The sequence below is a fragment of the Pseudophryne corroboree genome, chromosome 6 (genome assembly GCF_028390025.1).
Source record: "Pseudophryne corroboree isolate aPseCor3 chromosome 6, aPseCor3.hap2, whole genome shotgun sequence".
In the NCBI taxonomy this organism is placed as follows: domain Eukaryota; kingdom Metazoa; phylum Chordata; class Amphibia; order Anura; family Myobatrachidae; genus Pseudophryne; species Pseudophryne corroboree.
Window position 1 is genome coordinate 67963808 of NC_086449.1, and position 24128 is coordinate 67987935.

The 24128-nt window shown below is 47.2% G+C and overlaps 1 protein-coding gene across 2 annotated transcripts in view; it reads left to right on the forward strand.

The window, feature by feature from the left end:
• LOC134936161 (zinc finger protein 300-like) overlaps positions 1–23030 on the forward strand; it is a 28673-nt gene extending 5643 nt beyond the window's left edge. For both annotated transcript variants that reach the window (XM_063931086.1, XM_063931087.1), the window contains exon 2: positions 20173–23030. In XM_063931086.1, coding sequence (XP_063787156.1) covers positions 20314–21192 — 879 coding nt within the window. In that variant the 5' untranslated portion in view covers positions 20173–20313 and the 3' untranslated portion in view covers positions 21193–23030. The remainder of the gene's footprint in view (positions 1–20172) is intronic.
• Positions 23031–24128: the final 1098 nt, after the last annotated feature.

Consider the following 24128-nt stretch of genomic DNA (forward strand, 5'->3'; position numbering starts at 1 on the left):
GCTTTGAAGATTTATTTCGCCAATTGGGCTCAGTTTGGGGCAACAGAGACTCTGTTTGTCTAGTATGATCCCAGCTTGCTTGGGGCGCCTGCGTCTCTGCAGTCTGTTACACGCTGGATCTGTGATACGATTCGGCGTGCTAGTTTACGGCTGGATTGCCGTGACCGAAGTCGGGGGTGACCTATACTACTAGGTAGATGGGCTCTTCTTGGGCGGATGCCCGAGTTGTCTCGGCGGGTTACCTTTGCCGAGCGGCTACTTGGTCGGGTTTCAAACACCTTTGCTAAGCTCTACAAGTTTGATACCCTGGCTAATGGGGACCTCATGTTTGCTCAATCGGTGCTGCAGAGTCGCCCACACTCTCCCGGCCGTTCTGGAGCTTTGGTATAGACCCCATGATCCTTTTGGAGTCCCCAGCATCCTCTAGGACGAAAGAGAAAATAGGATTTTAGTACCTACCGGTAAATCCTCTTCTCCTAGTCCGTAGAGGATGCTGGGCGCCCGTCCCAGTACGTACTAGGTCTGCAGTTATTGATTTTGGTGGCACTTTGCACATGTAAAACGTGTGGCAGAACGAATATTATAGGATTTTAATACTTACCGGTAAATCCTTTTCTCCTAGTCCGTAGAGGATGCTGGGGACTCCAAAAGGACCATGGGGTATAGACGGGATCCGCAGGAGACATGGGCACACTAAAAAGACTTTGACTGGGTGTGAACTGGCTCCTCCCTCTATGCCCCTCCTCCAAACCTCAGTTATAGGAACTGTGCCCAGGGGAGACGGACATTTCGAGGAAAGGATTTTTGTTAAACTAAGGCGAGACACATACCAGCCCACACCACAAACAAACCGTACAACTGGATTAGCAGGAATACCAGATAACAGTATGAACTAACAACAGCAACAAGCTGAACACAACTGATACACAACCTTTGTGCAACCGAAAACAACAAGTATCATTACAAACTGCAAGAAAAAGTCTGCGCTGGGATGGGCGCCCAGCATCCTCTACGGACTAGGAGAAAAGGATTTACCGGTAGGTATTAAAATCCTATTTTCTCTTATGTCCTAGAGGATGCTGGGGACTCCAAAAGGACCATGGGGTCTATACCAAAGCTCCAGACCGGGCGGGAGAGTGCGGACGACTCTGCAGCACCGATTGAGCAAAACTGAGGTCCTCCTCAGCCAGGGTATCAAACTTATAGAACTTAGCAAAAGTGTTTGAACCCGACCACTTAGCTGCTCGGCAAAGTTGAAGTGCCGATACCCCTCAGGAAGCCGCCCAAGACGAGCCCACCTTCCTGGTAGAATGGGCCTTTACTGAATTTGGCAACGACAACCCAGCCGAAGAATGAGCGTGCTGAATCGTATTACAAATCCAGCGTGCAATGGTCTGCTTGGAAGCAGGATTTCCAATCTTGTTGGAGGCATACAGGACAAACAGTGAATCCGTTTTCCTAACGAGCAGTCCTGGTGACATACATTTTCAAAGCTCTTACGACATCAAGAGATTTTGGGACTGCCACTGCCTCCGTAGCCACAGGTACCACAATAGGTTGATTTATGTGAAACGAAGAAACCACCTTCGGCAGAAATTGTTGACGAGTCCTCAATTCCGCTCTACCCACATGAAAAATCAAATATGGGCTTTTGTGCGACAGAGCCGCCAATTCTGACACTCGTCTGGCAGACGTCAAAGCCAAAAGCATGACCACTTTCCAAGTGAGAAACTTTAACTCAACCTTTCGCAAAGGTTCAAACCAGTAAGACATAATAAACTGTAACACCACTTCCATATCCCACGGTGCCACGGGTGGCACAAACGGAGGATGGATATGCAACACTCCCTTCACGAAAGTCTGAACCTCAGGAAGGACGGACAATTCTTTTTGAAAGAAAATAGATAAAGCCGAAATTTGCACTTTGATGGAACCCAATTTCAGGCCTGCATCCACACCTGCCTGCAAAAAATGGAGGAAACGACCCAAATGAAACTCCTCCACAGGAGCCGTTTTGGTTGCACACCACGACACATATTTTCTCCAAATATGGTGATAATGTTTCGCCGTGACCTCCTTACTAGCCTTTAGGAGAGTGGGGATGACCTCCCCGGGAATACCTTTCCGAGCTAGGATCTGGCGTTCAACCTCCGCCGTCAAACACAGCCGCGGTAAGTCCGGAAACATGCAGTAAGAGGTCCTCCCATAGAGAAAGCGGCCAAGGATCTTCTACTAGTAACTCCTGAAGATCTGGATACCAGGCCCTCCGTGGCCAATCGGGAACGACGAGTATTGCCTTAACCCTTGTTCGTCTTATAATCTTCAACACTATTGGAATGAGAGGAAGAGGAGGGAACACATACACCGACTGAAACATCCACGGAGTTACCAGGGCGTCCACTGCACTGGCTTGGGGGTCCCTCGACCTGGAACAATACTTCGGAAGCTTCTTGTTGAGGTGAGACGCCATCATGTCTATTTGAGGAATTCCCCAATTCCTTGTTACTTCTGCAAATACCTCTTGATGAAGAGCCCACTCTCCTGGATGGAGATCGTGTCTGCTGATGAAGTCTGCTTCCCAGTTGTCCACGCCCGGAAGGAAGACTGCTGACAAAGCGCTCATGTGCTGTTCCGCCCAGCGGAGAACTCTTGTGTCCTCCGCCATTGCCGCCCTGCTCCTGCTCCAGCGGTGGCGGTTTACGTACGCCACCGCTGTTATGTTGTCCGACTGGATCAGGACAGGGAGACCCTGAAGAAGGTTCTTCGCCTGCAGGAGGCCGTTGTAAATTGCTCTTAGCTCGAGAACAGTTATGTGGAGACAAGACTCCTGGCTTGACCATTTTCCCTGGAAACTTCTTCCTTGTGTGACTGCACCCCAGCCTCGGAGACTTGCATCTGTGGTCAGCAGGACCCAGTCCTGGATTCCGAAACGGCGTCCCTCTAGAGGTGAGAACCGTGCAGCCACCACAGGAGAGAAATCCTGGTCCTGGAAGATAGAATTATTTTCCGGTGCATGTGCAGGTGAGACCCGGACCATTTGTTCAGCAGATCCTACTGAAACACCCGGGCATGAAACCTGCCAAACGGAATTGCTTCGTAAGCCGTAACCATCTTCCCTAGCACTCGAGTGCATTGATGAATCGACACTCTTGCCGGTCTCAGAAGTTCCTTGACCATGGTCTGGATTTCCAGAGCTTTGTCCGCCGGAAGAAACACTCTCTGTAGTTCCTTGTCTAGGATCATGCCCAAGAAGGGCAGCCAATTTGTCGGGATCAACTGAGACTTCGGCAAATTTAGAATCCAACCGTGATGTCGCAGAACCGACAGAGAGAGTTCCACATTTCTTAGAAACTTTTCCTTTGATCTCGCCTTTATAAGGAGATCGTCCAAGTACGGGATAATTGTGACCCTCTGCTTGCGAAGGAGTACCATAATTTCCGCCATTACCTTGGTAAAAACCCTTGGGGCCGTGGAAAGCCCAAACGGCAACGTCTGAAATTGGTAATGACAATCCTGCACCGCAAATCTTAGGAAGGCCTGATGAGGAGGATATATCGGGACGTGTAAGTAGGCATCCTTTATGTCGACTGACGCCATAAAATCCACCCCCCCCTTCTAGGCTGGAGATCACTGCTCGAAGAGATTCCATCTTGAACTTGAAAGTTTTTAAGTATGGATTGAGGGATTTTAGGTTCAGAATCGGTCTGACCTAGCCGTCCGGCTTCGGCACGACAAAGAGGCTCGAATAGAACCCTTCTCCCCGTTGGGACAGGGGAACCGGTACAATGACCCTCTGTTGACACAGCTATTGTATTGCAGCATTTACTACTTCCCTTTCTGGAAGAGAAACTGGCAAGGCCGACTTGAAAAAGCGGCGGGGGGGTATCTCCTGAAACTCCAGTCTGTACCCTTGGGAGACTATGTCTAAGACCCAAGGATCCAGGGGCGATTGAACCAAGACCTGACTGAAGAATCGGAGACGGCCCCCCACCGGCACGGACTCCCGCAGGGAAGCCCCAGTGTGCTGCGGTGGATTTGGTAGAGGCGGGGGAGGACTTTTGGTCCTGGGTGCCAAGCACGGCAGGTGACCTCTTCCCCCTTCCTCTACCCTTTGAAGCGAGGAAGGACGAGCCCTTTCCTTTTTTGTATTTATTAGGCCGAAAGGACTGCATCTGATAATGGGACGCCTTTTTCTGTTGTGCGGGAACGTAAGGAAGAAAAGATGACTTACCCGCAGTAGCGGTAGACACCAGGTCAGCAAGGCCATCAACAAACAAGACACTATCTTTAAAAGGAAGAGCTTCCATAGCTTTCTTGGAGTCGGCATCAGCATTCCATTGATGAATCCACAGTGACCTCCTGGCCGAGACCGCCGTGGCATTGGCTCTTGATCCCAAGAGGCCAATATCCTTCGCCGCATCCTGTGGGTAATCTTCAGCGTCCTTGATATAACCAAGAGTCAAAAGAATGTTATCCTTATCAAGGGTATCCATGTCAGATGCCAAATTATCAGCCCACTTAGCAATAGCACTACTCACCCACGCCGACGCCACAGCAGGTCTGAGTAATGCACCAGTAGCAACGAAAATGGCCTTCAATGTCGTCTCCTGCTTGCGATCCGCAGGATCCTTGAGGGCAGCCGTGTCAGGAGACGGAAGTGCCACCTTTTTGGACAATCGGGACAGAGCCTTGTCCACATTTGGAGACGATTCTCCCTGTCGTCAGAGGGGAAAGGATATGCCATAAAAATTCTCATGGGAATCTGCCACCTTTTGTCAGGCGACTCCCAAGCCTTTTTCACAAATGGCGTTCAGTTCATGAGAGGGGGGAGACTTCACCTCAGGCTTTTTCCCTTTAAATAAACCCTTGTATCTGGAACAGGAGGTTCTTCAGAAATATGTAAAATATCTTTAATAGCCACAATCATGTACTGAATACTCTTAACTACCTTTTGGATGTAAAGTAGCCTCGTTGAAATCGACACTGGAATCAGAGTCTGTGTCGGTATCTGTATCTGCCATCTGGGTAAATGAATGTTTATGTGACCCTGAGGGGGTCTGTACCTGAGACAAAGCGTCCTCCATGGATTTCCTCCATGTTTGTGTCTGAGAATCAGATTTATCCAGCCTCATAGACAATAAAGCCACATTTGTATTCAGTGTACTCAACATATTCACCCAATCAGCCGTCGGCTGTGCTGACAGAGTCACTCCCAAATCCTTTTCTGCGCCCCCAGTAACTTCCTCCGAGGAGGAACACTCAGCCTCAGACATGTCTACATGTAGTACCGACACACCCACACTCACACCGGCCAAATAAAGGGGACAGACCCACAGGGAAGCCTGTAGAGAGAACACAGAGGGAGTATGCCAGCTCACACCCCAGCGCCCATATGCTACAAACAAATAATAGATGTTGTTGGCGCTGTAAAATACACATCTAAGCACCAAATTGCATGTGCACCCCCCCACCATTTTGCTCCCTTGTTACTTGTAAGGAGCTTGGAGGTCCGGGCCAGCGTCTCTGCAGCAGCTGTGGAGAGAGAAAATGGCGCTGGTAAGCTGTGCGGCTAAGCCCCGCCCCTTCCCGGCGCGCTGTAGTCCCGCTCAAATTTGAATTTTATATACTGGCAGGGGTATCGTATACGATGCCCGGACACCGAATATGCCTTTGGCCAGTGATATGCCTTTGGCCAGTGTAAAAAAGCCTTCAGTAACTGCTGAGTACCTACCGGGGGCCCCGCTTGGGGGGTCCCCCGGGCAAATGTGCGGCTGAAAGCGCGGGTGCGGTGTATGGGTACCGCTGCAGTCCTCCGTGAGACTGGCTTATTAAAGTGTACCATGCATTTATGTAAGGTTGTACATGTAAAGGGAGACATGCCAGTATAAATATAACACAGTAGCTCCGGCGCCATGGCTGGGGGGGCGGAACTATATTAGAGCGGGCTCAGCGGCATTTTGGCACCTTCCTCTGCTTGAGCAGCAGCCTCCACAACTCCTCCAAACACTGTCCCTGTATACTGGTACCGGGCATAGGGGGGAGAGCCGCTATTATTGTGCACAATAATCGTTAATCTCACTGTGTTTATCAGTGGTCAGGGAACAGGGGTAAATTACTGGTGGTAATGGACGGTCGCGCTGCCGAGACACAGCACCGGCTGGCTTGCAGTGTGACGCGCTGATGTCACACCACGTTCCCTCCTGCTCGCCCCCGGGGCTGTGATTCTGGCCACGGTGTGACGCGCTGATGTCACACCGTGCTCCCTCATGCCCTCCCGTCCTGCGCTGTCCTCCCACCCACAGCCCGCCAACCCACATACAGAACTTGAAGTATTCTGTGACTGACCGCTGACGGAGTTCCGCAGGAACAGACAGTGGCCCACATAACAGTGGGGAAATTCCCACTGACATTACTGAAATGAGGATGTGACCATCTGTCTCATAAAAGTCGTGCTGGTGTGTTGGGGAGAAAGTGTTAATTAACCCATTCATTGCCAAAAAATAATTGGCGAAAATAATAAAAGTGAAAAAAAATATATATATTATATATATATACATACATACATACATACATACATACATACACACAGAATTTCAGAAATTCCATATAAACATTGATACCGGTATATATGCACAATAATATATGATTTCCTTCCTTTCAAATCAAGGGGGTAACGTCGGTGTATCTAAATATATTTTGGGGTAAAAGGTAAAAAAAAGTTCCCTGACCCCTGGTTTACATAGTTATTTCAGCTGCTGACAGCCTCACTGGGGCCAGTCCACATTGTGTGCGCTGGAGTCTCTCTTCTCTGTCTCCTCACATGCAATAGGGCAGGCTTGGCATATTTCATATCAGGCTGTATTGTGTGTTTGTATATTGTACTGTTTTCTATTCACTGTGGTAAAACAGAAGTATTGCAGTTTGTATAATGTCCGATTCTCTCCTAGCACATCAAGCTGAATATCATGTGAGCAGTGTAGTCAGACATCTAATGCGGATACTAATGTGGGGGAGAATGCAGAGCCCACCTGGGCGGGGGCTATGAAAACTATGATGTCTGATACAGTATGTCATCTCAACTCACTGCAAATGCAAACAAGACACAAGAACTGCAACAAGCAGTGGCTAGCCTTACTGCTAAGCGTACCTCCCTGCCTGCTTCCCAAAAATGTGCTCTACCTGCACTCCTATCATATGATACTGATGATGATATACAGGATGCTGGGGATGATGGAGACCCCATAAGTGGGGATCCCACCCCGATTCAGGGTATTGAACCCCACATATTGGCTATTAGGGAGGTGTTAAAGCACCCCGTGGGGGATGCAAATACTCAGCAGTCATTTTTCCTCTCTCAAGAGGAACCAAAAGTCACATTCCCTAATTCCACGGAATTGGATGATTTATTTAAACTAGCCTGGAAGAACCCAGAAAAAAATAAAAAAAATATCAGGTGACAAAAAGGTTTTTAAATACCTTCCCCTTTGCCCCTGAAAGCAGAAAATTCTGGGAAAAATCCCCAGCTGTAGATGTCTGTCTCTCGCCTTTCTAAAAAGGCAGTGCTCCCTGCTCCGGGCTCCCTTACGGTGAAGGATCCCGCAGATAGAAAAATAGAGACCACTCTAAAATCTATTTACGTTGCTGCTGGCGTAGCACAAAGGCCAGTCATTGCAGGTTGCTGGATGACACATGCAATCCATTCCTGGGCTTGTCAAATAAAGGAAGGTCTCAGGTAATATGACCTTAGTCGACACTGTTGCCTTACTGACTCACATTCAAGACACAGCAAGAGTCCTCTGTGACTCCTTAAAAGAGATTTGCACCATTAATGCTAGAACCACGGCTATGGCTGTGTCTGCGCACAGAGCCATATGGTTACGTCAGTGGATTGCTGATGCTGACTCAAAACATAATGTGGCATAACTTCCCTTCACAGGTGAATGGCTCTTTGGAATTGACCTGGACAGCTGGATTTCGAAGGCTACGGCTGGAAAATCCACGTTTCTCCCTTTGGGGGCCCCTCCTGCTAGACGTACCTAGGACCTTTCAGTCCTCCAGATTTCGATCCAGAGCCAGAGGAGCCTCCAACGCAGCGAGAGGCTCCAGGGGAAAACCTAGGAAACCAGCAGTTGCTGGGTCTCAGAACCAGAACACCAGTTCTGCTTCCGCAAACACTTCAGCATGATGGTGCACACCCAACCCAATCTCCTCGACTAAGGGATCGGGCGATCCAGGTGCAGTCGTACAACGTCACGGGAGTGGCCTACATCAACCAACATGGAGAGACAAAAAGCAGGGCCTGCATGCGAGAAGTGTCAAGGATACTCCTCTGGCCAGAAAAACATGCAAGAGCGCTGTCCGCAATCGTCATTCCGGGAATGAACAACTGGAAGGCGGACTTCCTAAGTCGCCACGACCTCCACCCGGGGGAGTGGGGACTACACCCTCAGATGTTCCAACTGATCATCGACAGATGGGGTTGCCCACAGATCGACCTGATGGGTCTCAACAAGAAGCTTTGCTGTTACTGCTCACAGACCAGGGATCATCTGGCGAGCGCAGTGGATGCGTTGACCTCGCCTTGGCCCTACCAGCTGGTTTACCTGTTTCCTCTGATTCCAAGAGTGCTGAAGTGGATAAGACACCTGAGAGTGGAAGCAATCTTGATTGCCCCGGATTGGCCCCGAAGAGCGTGGCTATTCTGCACATGTCCGTACAGGACCCTTGGCCTCTACCACTACGAAGAGCTCTTCAACAAGGACCGTTCATCTACCCGGACTTACGGTAGCTTCGTTTGATGGCATGGAGGTTGAGCGGAACATCCTAGCTCACAAAGGGCTTTCCATAAAGGTCATTGCCACTATGGTACAAGCCAGAAAACCTGTGACGTCAAAACATTTTCATCATATCTGGAGGAAATTTGTCTCTTGGTGCGAAGAACGCACATATCCTTCTGCGGAATTCCACTTAGGAAGGTTCCTGTGTTTCCTGCAGGCTGGAGTGGATAATGGCTTATGTTTGGGATCCATTAAGGTCCAGATTTCATCTCTCACCATCTTCTTCCAGAAGAAGTTGTCTCTCTTGCCGGAAGTTCAGACCTTCTTGCAAGGGGTGCTTCATATACAACCTCCCTTTATGCTGCCTACGGCACCTTGAAATCTAGATGTTATGTTGCGCTTTCTACAGTCCTCCTTGTTCGAACCTCTGACGACGGTAGAGGATAAATACCTCACGTGGAAAACGGTGATGTTACTGGCCCTGGCTTCTGCTAGGCGTGTCTCAGAATTGGGGGCTTTGTTGTGCAAAAGTCCGTACTTGGTCTTTTACGAAAACAGAGCAGAGCTCAGGACTCCATCCAGTTCTGGCACTGCTTCTATTCCGGAGGCATTGGATGCTGTATGAGCCTTGCAGGTCTATGTCAGGAGGATGGCTCGCATCAGGAAGACGGATTCCTTGTTCGTGCTGTATGATGCACGTAAAAAGGGTTGCCCTGCTTTAAAGCAGTCCGTTGCGCGTTGGATTAATCTTACTATCCAACAGGCTTATATTTCAGCAGCCCTTACCGTTTCCACAGTCTGACGGTCCACTCTACTAGATCGGCGGGTTCTTCCTGGGCGGCTGCCCGTCAAGTCTCGGGCCTACAACTATGCTGAGCTGCTACCTGGTCGGGGACGAACACCTTTGTGAAGTTCTACAAATTTAATACCTTGACCAAAGAGGATACCCAGTTTGGGCAGGCGGTGCTGCAGTTGTCTCCGCACGTTCCCGCACGTTCTGGAAGCTTTGGGACATCCCCATCGTACTAATTCTGTCCCCAAAATCCCTTATGGATGCTAGAGAAAATAGGACTACCGGTAAATCCTTTTCTCGTAGTCCATAAGGGATATTGGGTGCCCGCCTCTGTGCGGTGACTTTCTGCAGGTTCCCTTTTTGGTGTTCCTGTTCAGCTGTTACCAGACTTTCCTGGCTAAGCTTATGTTAATGTTGCCAGACCTTGCTGGCTAAGTTTGTTTTGGTGTGCTGGTGTTTAAATCTCACACCTGTTAAGTTCCTTCTCTCAAGTATGTAATTCTCCTTCAGGCACTGTTTCACATATAACTGAGCTGTAGGAGGAGGCATAGAGGGGAGGAGCCAGCACACCCAGTGAATAATTGTAAAGTGCACTTGCTCCTTTGGACCCTTCTATACCCCATCATACTAGTTCTGTCTCCAATATCCCTTATGGACTACGAGAAAAGGATTTACCGGTACGTATATCAAAATCTTATTTTCAGCAATTTAACCTGTACATGAACTGATGCACTATCTGGAATGCACGGGCACATTATTTGTCCAGTACTACTACTACTACTACTACTACTGTGCATTTCACACGCATATATAATGTATGTATGTGTGTATATATATATATATATATATATATATATATATATATATATATATATATATATATATATATATATATATATATATATATAGCTGAGGTTTACTTGTCGGGGGTCAGTAGCTCTTACTAATGACTGCCATACTGAAAATGATACAGTTATGATTGGATAGAACAGTCACTGCACTCAGCACTGGTAGATCATTGTGATTTGATTGTACTTTTTGACCAATTTATACCATTTATTCCCACACTTAAGACAAGTTATCCTGTGCAGAAAATCAGTATTGGTGTACCCAGAATTCAGGCTATAAGCCCGCCCCCAGACTACCATTGGCTAGTTTCACAGAAGTCTGGTGGCGGGATTATAGTGGAAGGAGAAGAGAAGCCTAATGCTGAGTCCTGGATGCAGCGGGAGCTTTGATATATAGCTATGCCAATCCCAGGGATAACCAGCCAGCACATATATTTACATACAGCATAGCATGTATGTTTATACGCTCACACACCCCCCCCTCCCCCCCCCCCCCCACCCCCCACACCCATGCACTGTGTGGTCGATGCAGCTGCCACCGGTTGGGATCATATTTCCCACTTATATTGTATAATTATTTGAACAAATTTTCACTTTGACCTTGTTATGGATATATCATGATTGATTCAATCTGGGACTATTGCATCGTAGACGGCACATACAGATTGTGGATACCCACCCTCCATGTGGATTAGGAGTGGGGACATCATCTGTATAGTACTGTCTTTATGTATCTCTGTCTACCATCGCTTCACGAATGTCTTAACCCATGCTCAAGCTTAATATGTCCACTCTTCTCCACCTTTGCCTCACTGTTGACAACACCAGAATATTTACAGTGCTTTAAGTCTTTCAGTCACTCTCATCTCCAGAACATTGCCAGGGTAAGCGTCTTCCTCCCCTCTGCTACAAACATTGCTCCACTCCCTTATCTTTTAACTGTTGTAGGTGACTCTTCTCTGGTCTTCCCGGCACCCATCACTCTGCAGTTCAGTTCCTCCTTAATGCTGATCTTAAGACTGATCTTTGTCACATGTTTCTGCTCCTCACTATGCCAATCCTCACACTGCCTCTTTATACCCTTAAGAATTCAATCTATATTCCTCACTCTCTCCTACTTAGCACTTACCCGCTCCTAACCCACCCACATCTCCAGTGTGATCCCCCTCCACTCTTGCCCCTGCCCGCTCTGGTAAGCCCGTAGCAATCGCACTGATAACCACCTGTCACTGCTGCCTCCAGACTCTCTTTTACGCTATCAGATCTTCCAGATCTTCATCAGGGTCCATGTCTACACACAGATTTGAGTTGGTTGGCTTGATGACTTGGTTCTTGAAACCAAGATATTGAGAGCCAAGGGGTTTTCTAGTAAAGTTGTGGAAACCATGAACCATGCAAAAAAAGTTATTTCTCTTACGTCCTAGAGGATGCTGGGGACTCCGTAAGGACCATGGGGAATAGACGGGCTCCGCAGGAGATAGGGCACTCCAAGAAAGCTTTGGATACTGGGTGTGCACTGGCTCCTCCCTCTATGTCCCTCCTCCAGACCTCAGTTTTACACTGTGCCCAGAGCGAGATGGGTGCACTGCAGGGAGCTCCCCGGAGTTCTCTGCCTAGGAAGCATTTTTGTTTGGATTTTTTCTACATTTTTACACGGAGCACTGCTGGCAACAGGCTCCCTGCATCGAGGGACTGAGGAGAGAGGGCAGACCTTCTTAATTGATAGGCTCTGCTTCCTCGGCTACTGGACACCATTAGCTTCAGAGGGGGTGAACACAGGGCGTCTTACTGGGCGTCCACCCCCAGAGCCGCGCCGTCATTCTCCTCACAGAGCCAGAAGAAACGTAGTCAGAAGACGTCTCAGGCGGCAGAAGCCTTCAGAGCTTCACTGAGGTAACGCACAGCACTGCAGCTGTGCGTCATTGCTCCCATACTCCGGTCACTGTAAGGGTGCAGGGCGCAGGGGGGGGCGCCCTGGGCAGCAATATAACACCTCTCTTATGGCAAAAGACAATATACATGTACAGGTGGGCACTGTACATGTATATGAAAGAGCCCCCGCCATTTTTTTATAACTTTGAGCTGGACTGAAGCCCGCCGCCGAGGGGGCGGGGCTTCTCCCTCAGCACTCACCAGCGCCATTGTCTCTCCACAGAACACTGAGAGGAAGCTCCCCGGACTCTCCCCTGCTTACACACGGGGAAGGGGTGTTTAAAAGAGAAGGGGGGGGCACATAATTGGCGGATAACTTATATTACAGTGCGGCTGGGGAAAAACATTTTGTGTTGGTCTCCAGGGTCATTGCGCTGGGGTGTGTGCTGGCATACTCTCTCTCTGTCTCCCCAAAGGGCCTTAAAGGGGATACTGTCTTCAGAAAAGAGTTTCCCTGTGTGTGAAGTGTGTCGGTACGCGTGTGTCGACATGTTTGACGAGGAAGGCTCGCTTAATGTGGAGGGGGAGTGCTTGAATGTCATAGCGCCGACACAGGAATGGATGGATATGCTGAATGTCTTAAATGGAAATGTCAATCTATTGCATAAAAGGTTAGACAAGGCTGAAGCTAGGGATCAGTCAGGTAGCCAGACCATGCCTGTCCCTCTGGCGCCAGGACCTTCGGGGCCTCAAAAGCGCACCATATCCCAGATCGATGACACAGATACCGACACGGATACTGACTCTAGTGAAATATTTCCAGGATCAGACCCTTTCTGACCCAGGATGCTACTAAGACTCTTATCCACTCACTGGTCATCTCTAGACTTGACTACTGTAATCTCCTCCTGACTGGCATTCCTGACAATTACCTCTCTCCACTCCAATCTATCCTCAATGCTGCTGCCCGGCTCATTTTCCTCACCAAACGCACTACGTCCACCTCTCCTCTCTCTTACTAGACCTTCACTGGCTCCCCTTCCCTTTCAGAATCCATTTCAAGCTTCCCACTTTCTTACAAAGCCCTCACCCACTCCTCTCCCATCTACATCTCTGATCTTATCTCGCTTTACACTCCCACCCGTCCTCTTCGCTCTGCTAATGCTCGCCGACTCTCCTGCCTACGGATTACTTCCTCCCACTCCTACCTCCAAGATTTTTCACGTGCTGCACCACTTCTCTGGAATTCCCTACCTCTCCCCCTCAGACTCTCCACCTCTCTACAAAACTTCAAACTTGCTCTCAAGACCCACTTCTTCACCAAACCCAGCCAAATCTCATCCTAAACCTCTGTTCCACGCTCTCTATGTACCCCATCTGTCTCACCCCTGTCTGTCTACCCCTCCCCTTTTGAATGTAAGCTCTCACGAGCAGGGCCCTCTTCCCTCATGTGCTTACCCCTTTTCTTACTTTAATAATCTTCAGCTGCACCAAATCCAGCAGTCTTCTGCCACCTGATACTTATTCCAGTGTCATCTGCTGATGTAACTGTTTATTTACCCTGTACTTGTCCTATATTGTCGTCAACTGTAAGTTGCTGTTTTCCTGTTTGATTATTTGTTTATGTACTCTGTAATTGGGCGCTGCGGAACTCTTGTGGCGCCATATAAATAGAGGATAATAATAATAATAGTGTCGACTATGAAGATGCAAAATTACAGCCGAAGGTGGCAAAAGGTATTCGGTACATGATTATTGCCATTAAAGAGGTTTTGCATATTACTGAGGAACCCCCTGTCCCTGACACGATGGTACACATGTATAAAGGGAAAAAGCCTGAGGTCACCTTTCCGTCCTCATTTGAGCTGAGCGAATTGTGCGAAAAGGCTTGGGAATCTCCAGATAGGAGACCACAAGTTCCCAAAAGGATTCTTATGGCGTATCCTTTTCCACAAACGGATAGGATACAATGGGAATCTTCGCCTAAAGTAGACAAGGCGCTGACACACTTATCCAAAAAGGTGGCACTGCCTTCGCAGGATACGGCTTCCCTCAAGGATCCTGCTGATCGCAGACAGGAAATTACCATGAAGCACATTTACACTCATTCCGATACAGTTGTTAGACCGGCTATGGCGTCGGCCTGGGTTTGTAGTGCTGTCGTGGCATGGGCAGATTCCTTATCTACGGAGCTTGACACCTTAGATAGGGATGCCATTTTAATGACCATAGAGCATATCAGGGAGGCTGCCTTGTATATGAGAGATGCTCAAAGAGACATTTGTTTACTAAGCTCCAGAATAAACGCTATGTCTATTTCTGCTAGGCGGCTCTTGTGGACCCGACAGTGGACGGGAGACACCGATTCAAAGCGGCATATGGAGTCCTTGCCTTACAAGGGGGAGGAGTTGTTTGGAGACGGCCTCTCGGATCTTGTCTCTACTGCTACGGCTGGTAAGTCAAATTTCTTACCTTATGTCCCCCCACAGCATACAAAAAAGGCACCTCATTATCAAATGCAGTCCTTTCGTTCCAATAAGAGCAAGAAGGTACGGGGACCGTCCTTTGTTGCCAGAGGAAAAGGCAAGGGAAAAAGGCTGCACACAGCTAGTTCCCAGAAGCAGAAGTCCTCTCCTGCATCTGCAAAGTCCACCGCATGACGCTGGGGCTTTCCGGGGGGAGGCAGATCTAGTGGGGGCTCGTCTTCGGTGTTTCAGCCACATCTGGGTTCGCTCGCAGGTGGATCCCTGGGCATTAGAGATTGTTTCTCAGGGATACAGGCTGGAATTCGAAGACTTGCCTCCTCACTGGTTTTTCAAATCGGCTCTGCAGGCTTCCCCGTCAGAGAGGGAGCTAGTGTTGGCAGCAATCCAAAAATTGTATATTCAACAGGTGATTATCAGAGTTCCTCATCTCCAGCAAGGAGAGGGATATTACTCAACCCTGTTTGTGGTCCCGAAACCAGACGGTTCGGTCAAACCCATTTTAAATCTAAAATCCCTGAACCTGTACATGAAGAGGTTCAAGTTCAAAATGGAATTACTCAGGGCGGTCATCGCCAGCCTGGAGGGGGGGGATTGGATAGTGACCCTGGACATAAAGGATGCTTACCTTCGTGTTCCGATATTCCCCCCTCACCAGGCGTTCCTGAGATTTGCAGTGCAGGACTGTCAATACCAATTTCAGACGTTGCCGTTTTGGCTTTCCACGGCCCCGAGAATTTTCACCAAGGTAATGGCAGAAATGATGGTGCTCCTGCGCAGGCAGGGTGTCACAATTATCCCATACTTGGACGATCTCCTCATAAAGGCGAGATCTCGGGAGAAGTTGCTGGACAGCGTGTCTCTGTCCATGAAGACGTTGCAGTTACACGGCTGGATTCTCAATATACCGAAGTCCCAGCTAGTCCCTACAACGCGACTGACCTTTTTGGGCCTGATTCTGGACACAGACCAGAAAAAGGTTTTTCTTCCGATCGAAAAGGTTCAGGAGCTCATAGCCCTGGTCAGGAACCTATTAAAGCCAAAAAAGGTTTCAGTGCATCATTGCACACGGGTTCTGGGGACGATGGTAGCTTCATACGAGGCCATCCCCTTCAGCAGGTTCCATGCGAGGACTTTTCAATGGGACCTCTTGGACAAGTGGTCAGGGTCCCATTTACAAATGCATCAAAGGATCACCCTGTCTCCCAGGACCAGGGTATCTCTCCTGTGGTGGCTGCACAGTGCTCACCTACTAGAGGGTCGCAGATTCTGCATTCAGGACTGGGTCCTTGTGACCACGGACGCAAGCCTCCGAGGCTGGGGAGTAGTCACACTGGGAAGAAATTTCCAAGGTCTCTGGTCAAATCTAGAGACTTCTCTCCACATCAACGTCCTGGAGTTGAGAGCCATATACAACGCCCTGCGTCAAGCGGAGGAATTGCTTCGGGAAAAAACGGTTCTGATTCAGTCAATGTCACGGCAGTGGTTCATGTAAACCGCCAAGGCGGAACGCGAAGCAGAGTGACCATGGCAGAAGCGACCAGGATTCTACGCTGGGCGGAAGGCCATGTAAGCGCACTATCAGCAGTGTTCATCCCGGGGGTGGACAACTGGGAGGCGGATTTCCTCAGCAAGCACGACCTGCATCCGGGAGAGTGGGGACTTCATCAAGAAGTCTTCGCACAGATCACGGGTCGGTGGGGGCTGTCTCAAATAGACATGATGGCGTCCCGTCTCAACAAAAAACTAAAGCGATATTGCGCCAGGTCAAGGGACCCTCAGGCGGTAGCGGTAGACGCTCTGGTGACACCTTGGGTGTTCAGATCGATCTCTGTGTTTCCTCCTCTTCCTCTCATACCCAAGGTGTTGGGAATAATAAGAATAAGCAAGGTCAGAACAATCCTCATTGTTCCAGATTGGCCACGGAGGACTTGGTATCCGGAGCTGCAGGAGTTGCTCACAGAAGATCCGTGGCCTCTTCCTCTAAGGCAGGACCTGCTGCAGCAGGGGCCCTGTCTGTTCCAAGACTTACCGTGGCTGCGTTTGACGGCATGGCGGTTGAACGCCGGATCCTAGCGGAAAAAGGGATTCCCTGATCAAGGCTAGGAAAGACGTGACGTCGAAACATTATCACCGTATATGGTGAAAATATGTTTCTTGGTGTGAGGCCAGAGCTGCTCCTACGGAGGAGTTCCAGTTGGGCCGTCTGCTTCACTTCCTTCAAACGGGAGTGAATTTGGGCCTAAAATTAGGGTCCATAAAGGTTCAAATTTCGGCCTTATCCATTTTCTTTCAAAGAGAATTGGCTTCTCTGCCTGAAGTACAGACTTTTGTGAAGGGCGTGCTGCATAGTCAGCCTCCCTTTGTACCTCCGGTGGCGCCTTGGGACCTTAACGTGGTATTAAGTTTCCTCAAGTCACCTTGGTTTGAACCACTTAAAACAGTGGAGTTGAAATACCTCACTTGGAAAGTGGTCATGTTGTTGGCCTTAGCTTCTGCAAGGCGGGTTTCGGAATTGGCGGCTTTATCATATAAAAGCCCATACCTGATTTTTCACGTGGATAGGGCAGAGTTGAGGACTCGTCCTCAATTTCTGCCCAAGGTGGTCTCATCTTTTCATATGAACCAACGTATTGTCGTGCCTGTGGCTACACGGGACTTGGAGGATTCAGAGTCCCTGGATGTGGTCAGGGCTTTGAAGATTTATGTGACCAGAACAGCTAGGATCAGGAAGACCGAAGCTCTGTTTGTTCTGTATGCGGCCAACAAGATTGGCGCTCCTGCTTCAAAGCAGACTATTGCTCGCTGGATCTGTAACACGATTCAGCAGGCGCATTCTTCGGCAGGATTGCCATTGCCTAAATCGGTTAAGGCCCATTCCACTAGAAAGGTGGGCTCCTCTTGGGCGGCTGCCCGAGGGGTCTCGGCACTACAACTGTGCCGAGCTGCTACTTGGTCCGGGTCAAACACCTTTGCAAAGTTCTATGAGTTTGATACCCTGGCTGAGGAGGACCTCCTGTTTGCTCAATCGGTGCTGCAGAGTCATCCGCACTCTCCCGCCCATTTGGGAGCTTTGGTATAATCCCCATGGTCCTTACAGAGTCCCCAGCATCCTCTAGGACGTTAGAGAAAATTAGATTTTACTTACCGGTAAATCTATTTCTCGTAGTTCGTAGAGGATGCTGGGCGCCTGTCCCAAGTGCGGACTTCTTCTGCAAGACTTGTATATAGTTATTGCTTACATAAGGGTTATGTTATAGTTGATCGGGTTTGAACCGAGGCTATGTTATTGTTCAAACTGTTAACTGGGTAGTTTGTCACAAGTTATACGGTGTGATTGGTGTGGCTGGTATGAATCTTGCCCTTAGATTTACAAAAATCCTTTCCTTGTACTGTTCATCTCCTCTGGGCACAGTTTCTCTAACTGAGGTCTGGAGGAGGGACATAGAGGGAGGAGCCAGTGCACACCCAGAATCCAAAGCTTTCTTGGAGTGCCCTGTCTCCTGCGGAGCCCGTCTATTCCCCATGGTTCTTACGGAGTCCCCAGCATCCTCTACGGACTACGAGAAATAGATTTACCGGTAAGTATTTTTTGTGGTAAAATTAGGTGCCTCGGCTTATATTCGGGTCGATTTATACTCGAGTATATACGGGTATGTACTGTATGACTGTACATCCCATCTATTATTCTTAATGAATGTAGTAATAGATTTGTCAATGATGTCTGATTAATCTAGGGTTGGATATAACAAACAGCAATCATAATAATAATAATAAATATAATAAAAAATGAATATACAAATAATAAAAATAACTAAAAATGAAATTAGGTTTATAATTAAAATATATTTCTCTAAAAACCTATTCTGAGCGGGATTTGAACCCGGGCTGCAGTGCTGAACGGTGTCTGCTATTAGTGTACTGAGCCATAGCAGCTCTTTATATAATGAGAATGCTGGAAGTTATACTTAACCCTGATAGAAGACCCTCCTAAATGTAAATTATTTCTCTCTGTGATGCATTTACTATTTTTATTATAATGTGTTTGTGATTTATTTACTGTTTCTAAGATGGTTATATATACAATTTTATATATGTAATATGTTTGGTTTATAATATATGTATTGTTGAACCATTGATGTTATTCAAACCACACTTTTAAATTTAAATCTTGATGCACACCTGTATGGGATTTGTGTGCAGGTGAAGGGAACACCTGTTGGTAATTAACATAGGAGTAATTAACACCCATTGGTGGACGACGCTTTTAAATACTCCACACTGCCGTGCATCAGGAATATCTTCTGAGGAAACCGACAATTGTGTACGTCGGAGAAACGCGTTAAGATGTGAACCACATCACCTATCATTTGGCCAGCTCCATTTATTCCGATACAGCCGCTGAGCAAGTCTCTGTGCCGCCCACAGCCGCTCCGTTTCATTCTGGGACTCACCGCTGTGCAGATCATTTGTGCTGGCCCCGGCTGCTTCATCATCTGTTGACCGCCTGCACTGCCTCTAGCTGTTCCGTTCCAGCTTGGAACTTATCATCTCCTTCATTGCTGTCTCCCACGCTGCCTTAGCCCCTGTGCTATAGGGCTTGGCAGTGTTCGTTTGCAAGTGTCACGGCCACGGTGGTACCGTTTAGAATATAGGAGACAGCAACAATGAAAGCTCAATAGCGGTGAGACACGGTACTATTAACAGCGGGGGTCAAAATTGCACTTTATGGATGAGGAGGATTGATTAATCCATTTCCAGTGGAGTGTACAGTTTTGTGCTTGGGAGCAATTATCCACTATAATAACAGGCTGGCACTTTCAATTGGGTGCATTGTCTATATAAATGATTCAATGTGGCCAATCCAATGAGCTTTAATCGGTCCAGGACATTTATCTATAACTATTCATTCAGGAATTTTGGACACTAGTTAAATTGGGACTGGTTATTGATATCATTGTATCGACATATATAGAGTTTAGATTCAATTGATGTGGTTTCATTATTACAAAAGTTTTTTATACCAATTGGTTTTATGATGATAATAAATTGTTCTTTATTTTATCATTTGCGCTCTCTTATATAGTTAAGTCTATATGCTTACAATTTCCATTTTTCCAGTTATTTCAGAATACTGTGTGAGAGCCGCAAAAAAGCTAAATTATTAGTGTGGTTAATTTTTATAAATAGCGCTTGTATTTAATTTTACGGAGCAGGATTATTAGATATATATTTTTTAAATATAAAAACAATGCTCAATTATGGTGTCATATTTGCTATGGTATATAAATAAACATCAAGTTCCTTATACAATATAACATTTCTACCAAAAAAAAAATTAGGTTTGTGCCACTAAGCTTCACGCTTTTTAATGTTAACATACTTTATTTTTTTTGCAGGTGAATTTTGAAAGGGACATTGTTCTCTGATCAAGCCAACAAAAGACGTCCTTTCGTCTTATGCCTCTGGACGGTACACAAAAGCCATGTTTATTTAGAGGATAGGAGAAACCTGTAACTAAGTTGTTACTCTTCAAAGAAATGAAGCACAAAAGAGAGAAAACACTTCAGTGCTCGGAGTGTGACTTACGCTTTGCAGCTAAAACACATCTTCTCATACATCAGAGGGTTCACACAGGAGAGAAACCATATCTGTGCTCTGAGTGTGACAAAACCTTCACACGTAAACCACAGCTTGTCATACATCAGAGGAGTCACACAGGAGAGCAACCATTTAAATGTTCTGAGTGTAGCAAGTGTTTTTCCCGGAAGTTAGGTCTTGTTGTACATCAGATGATTCACACAGGAGAGAAACCATTTAAATGCTCTGAATGCAGCAAGTGTTTCAACAGAAAGGAACAACTTGTTAGACATCAGAGGACTCACACAGGAGAGAAACCATTTAAATGCTCTGACTGCAGCAAGTGTTATGCCACAAAGCGACAACTTGTTATACATCAGTGGAATCACACAGGAGAAAAACCATTTACATGCTCTGAATGTAGCAAGTGTTTTTCCAATAAGTCGCATCTTGTTAGTCATCAGAGGACTCATACAGGGGAGAAACCATTTGCATGCTCTGAATGCAGCAAATGTTTTTCTGAGAAGCAACGACTTATTATACATCAGAGGACTCACACAGGAGAGAAATCATTTACATGCTCTGAATGCAGCAAGTGTTTTTCCCAGAAGTCACAGCTTGATAGACATCAGATGATTCACACAGGAGAGAAGCCATTTAAATGCTCTGAATGCAGCAATTGTTTTTCCCAGAAGTCACAGCTTGTTAGTCATCAGAGGATTCACACAAGAGAGAAACCATTTACATGTTCTGAATGCAGGAGGTGTTTTTCAGAGAAGTCAAATCTCATTAGACATCAGATGAGCCACACAGGAGAGAAGACCTTTAAATGTTCTTAATGCAGCAAATGTTATACCCTTAAAAAGAATCTAGTTAGACATCAGAAGAGTCACACAGGAGAGAAACCATTTACATGCTCTAAATGCAACAAGTGTTTTTCCCAGAAGGCACAGCTTGTTGGTCATCAGATAAGTCACACAAGAGAGAAACCATTTACATGTTCTGAATGCAGGAGTTGTTTTTCAGAGAAGTCAAATCTCATTAGACATCAGAGGAGTCACACAGGAGAGAAACCATTAACATGTTCTGAATGCAGCAAGTGTTTTACCAAGAAGAAAATATTTATTACTCACATGAGGAGTCACTGTAATGCTTAAAATGTGGCATGTGTTTATTAAGTTAACCTGTATTATGGCAGTGGGCCTGATTCTGAGATGGAAGCATAGAATGAGAAAGCAAATAACTTTGCACCTAGACAAACCCATGTTGCAATGCAAAGGGTGCAAATACATTTGTTATTTTTGCCATGGTTCAAGTTCCTTTTTTTCCCCCCTGTACTTTATGCTCTGGATTTTCTCCAATATGCCTTAGAGAAAGGCAATTTAAATTTTTGTAATAGTGAGAAAATGTTATAGAATCTCAAGCAGGTACTGTGAGGAGTTAGGTATCCCGGCAGCGGAGTGCCAACAGGGGGGGGGTGAGTGCAAGAAGCCCCTTACGTTCACTCTCGAGTGATGATAGTCCCTGTTGGTCGGCATGCCGACCGTCTGGATTTTCGGCGGGTGAGGTGTTGTGACCGCCGGTCACTACATCCCGCTGGGAGTAGTAGAGGAAAGCTTTCTGTCCAGTAGAGTGTTCTAGCGGCTCCTCTAAGTACTGGGATTCTATCCATTACAGGCAGTGCTATAAGTTATGGTTATTTCTGTAGGAACTCTGTATGCGTCTCTCTTTCACCATATGTGTTATACAGGTTGAGTATCCCTTTTCCAAAATGCTTGGGACCAGAAGTAATTTGGATATCGGATTTTTCCGTATTTTGGAATAATTGCATACCATAATGAGATATCATGGTGATGGGACCCAAGTCTAAGCACAGAATACATTTATGTTTCATATACACCTTATACACACAGCCTGAAGGTAATTTTAGCCAATATTTTTAATAACTTTGTGTATTGAACAAAGTGTGTGTAAATTCACACAAATCATTTATGTTTCATATACACCTTATACACACAGCCTGAAGATCATTGAATACAATATTTTTAATAACTTGTGTATTAAACAAAGTTGTGTACATTCAGCCATCGGAAAACAAAGGTTTCACTATCTCACTCTCGCTCAAAAAATTCCGTATTTTGGAATATTCAGTATTTCGGAATATTTGGATATGGGATACTCAACCTGTATTTAATAAACCATTATTCAAAGCTGACAATACTTAGTGACTACTACTTTTGGACCCCTGCTGGAGTCGGACCCGTATCTTTCATCAGCTGCACTATTCATCTGCTGGTTGAATTATCATCGAGAGCCGCAAACGGCACGTAGAGGTGCAGACCCGTGGAGCATTCAAGTCGAGCAGGACAGGTTACAGCAGGTGCCAGTGCAGGTGCCGGTTTCCCCGCAGCCAGAGGCCATCCTGGTGGATGTCGGGACTTTTTCCTGCTGATAACATTTGCTCATACCTCACGTAAGATTCCGGTTGGAGCGGCTTTCACTCAATTTACTGTCCTGTGTTGGATTGATATGTTCAAAGGAACTGTGATACTAAGTGACTGTTCATTGGTAATCATCTAATATACGGGTTCTACTAGCAGCTATACTTGATCTATTTTTGACTTTTATATATATTTCTCTGACGTCCTAGTGGATGCTGGGAACTCCGTAAGGACCATGGGGAATAGCGGCTCCGCAGGAGACTGGGCACAATTAAAGAAAGCTTTAGGTCACCTGGTGTGCACTGGCTCCTCCCACTATGACCCTCCTCCAAGCCTCAGTTAGATTTTGTGCCCGGCCGAGGTTGGATGCACACTAGGGGCTCTCCTGAGCTTCTAGAAAGAAAGTATATATTTAGGTTTTTTATTTTACAGTGAGACCTGCTGGCAACAAGCTCACTGCAGCGAGGGACTAAGGGGAGAAGAAGCGAACCTACCTGCTTGCAGCTAGCTTGGGCTTCTTAGGCTACTGGACACCATTAGCTCCAGAGGGACCGACCGCATGGAACTGGCCTTGGTGTTCGGTCCCGGAGTCGCGCCGCCGTCCACCTTACAGAGCCAGAAGCAAGAAGAGGTCCGGAAAATCGGCGGCAGAAGACATCAGTCTTCACCAAGGTAGCGCACAGCACTGCAGCTGTGCGCCATAGCTCCTCATACACACTTCACACTCCGGTCACTGAGGGTGCAGGGCGCTAGGGGGGGGCGCCCTGAGCAGCAATAAAAAGACCTTGGCTGGCAAAAATACCACAATATATAGCCCCAGAGGCTATATATGTGATAATTACCCCTGCCAGAATCCAGAAAAAAGCGGGAGAATAGTCCGCGAAAAAGGGGCGGAGCTATCTCCTTCAGCACACTGGCGCCATTTCTCCCTCACAGCTCCGCTGGAAGGAAGCTCCCTGGCTCTCCCCTGCAGTCTACACTACAGAAAAGGGTAAAAAAGAGAGGGGGGGCACTAAATTTAGGCGCAGTATATATAACAGCAGCTATAGGGGACATAATTCAGTTAGTCCCTGCATTATATAGCGCTCTGGTGTGTGCTGGCATACTCTCATTCTGTCTCCCCAAAGGGCTTTTGTGGGTCCTGTCCTCTGTTAGAGCATTCCCTGTGTGTGTGCGGTGTGTCGGTACGGCTGTGTCGACATGTTTGATGAGGATAATGAGGTGGAGGCGGAGCAGTTGCATATAGAAGGGATGTCACCCCCTGCGGGGCAGACACCTGAGTGGATGGACTTATGGAAGGAATTGCGTGCACGCGTCGACTCCTTACACAAAAA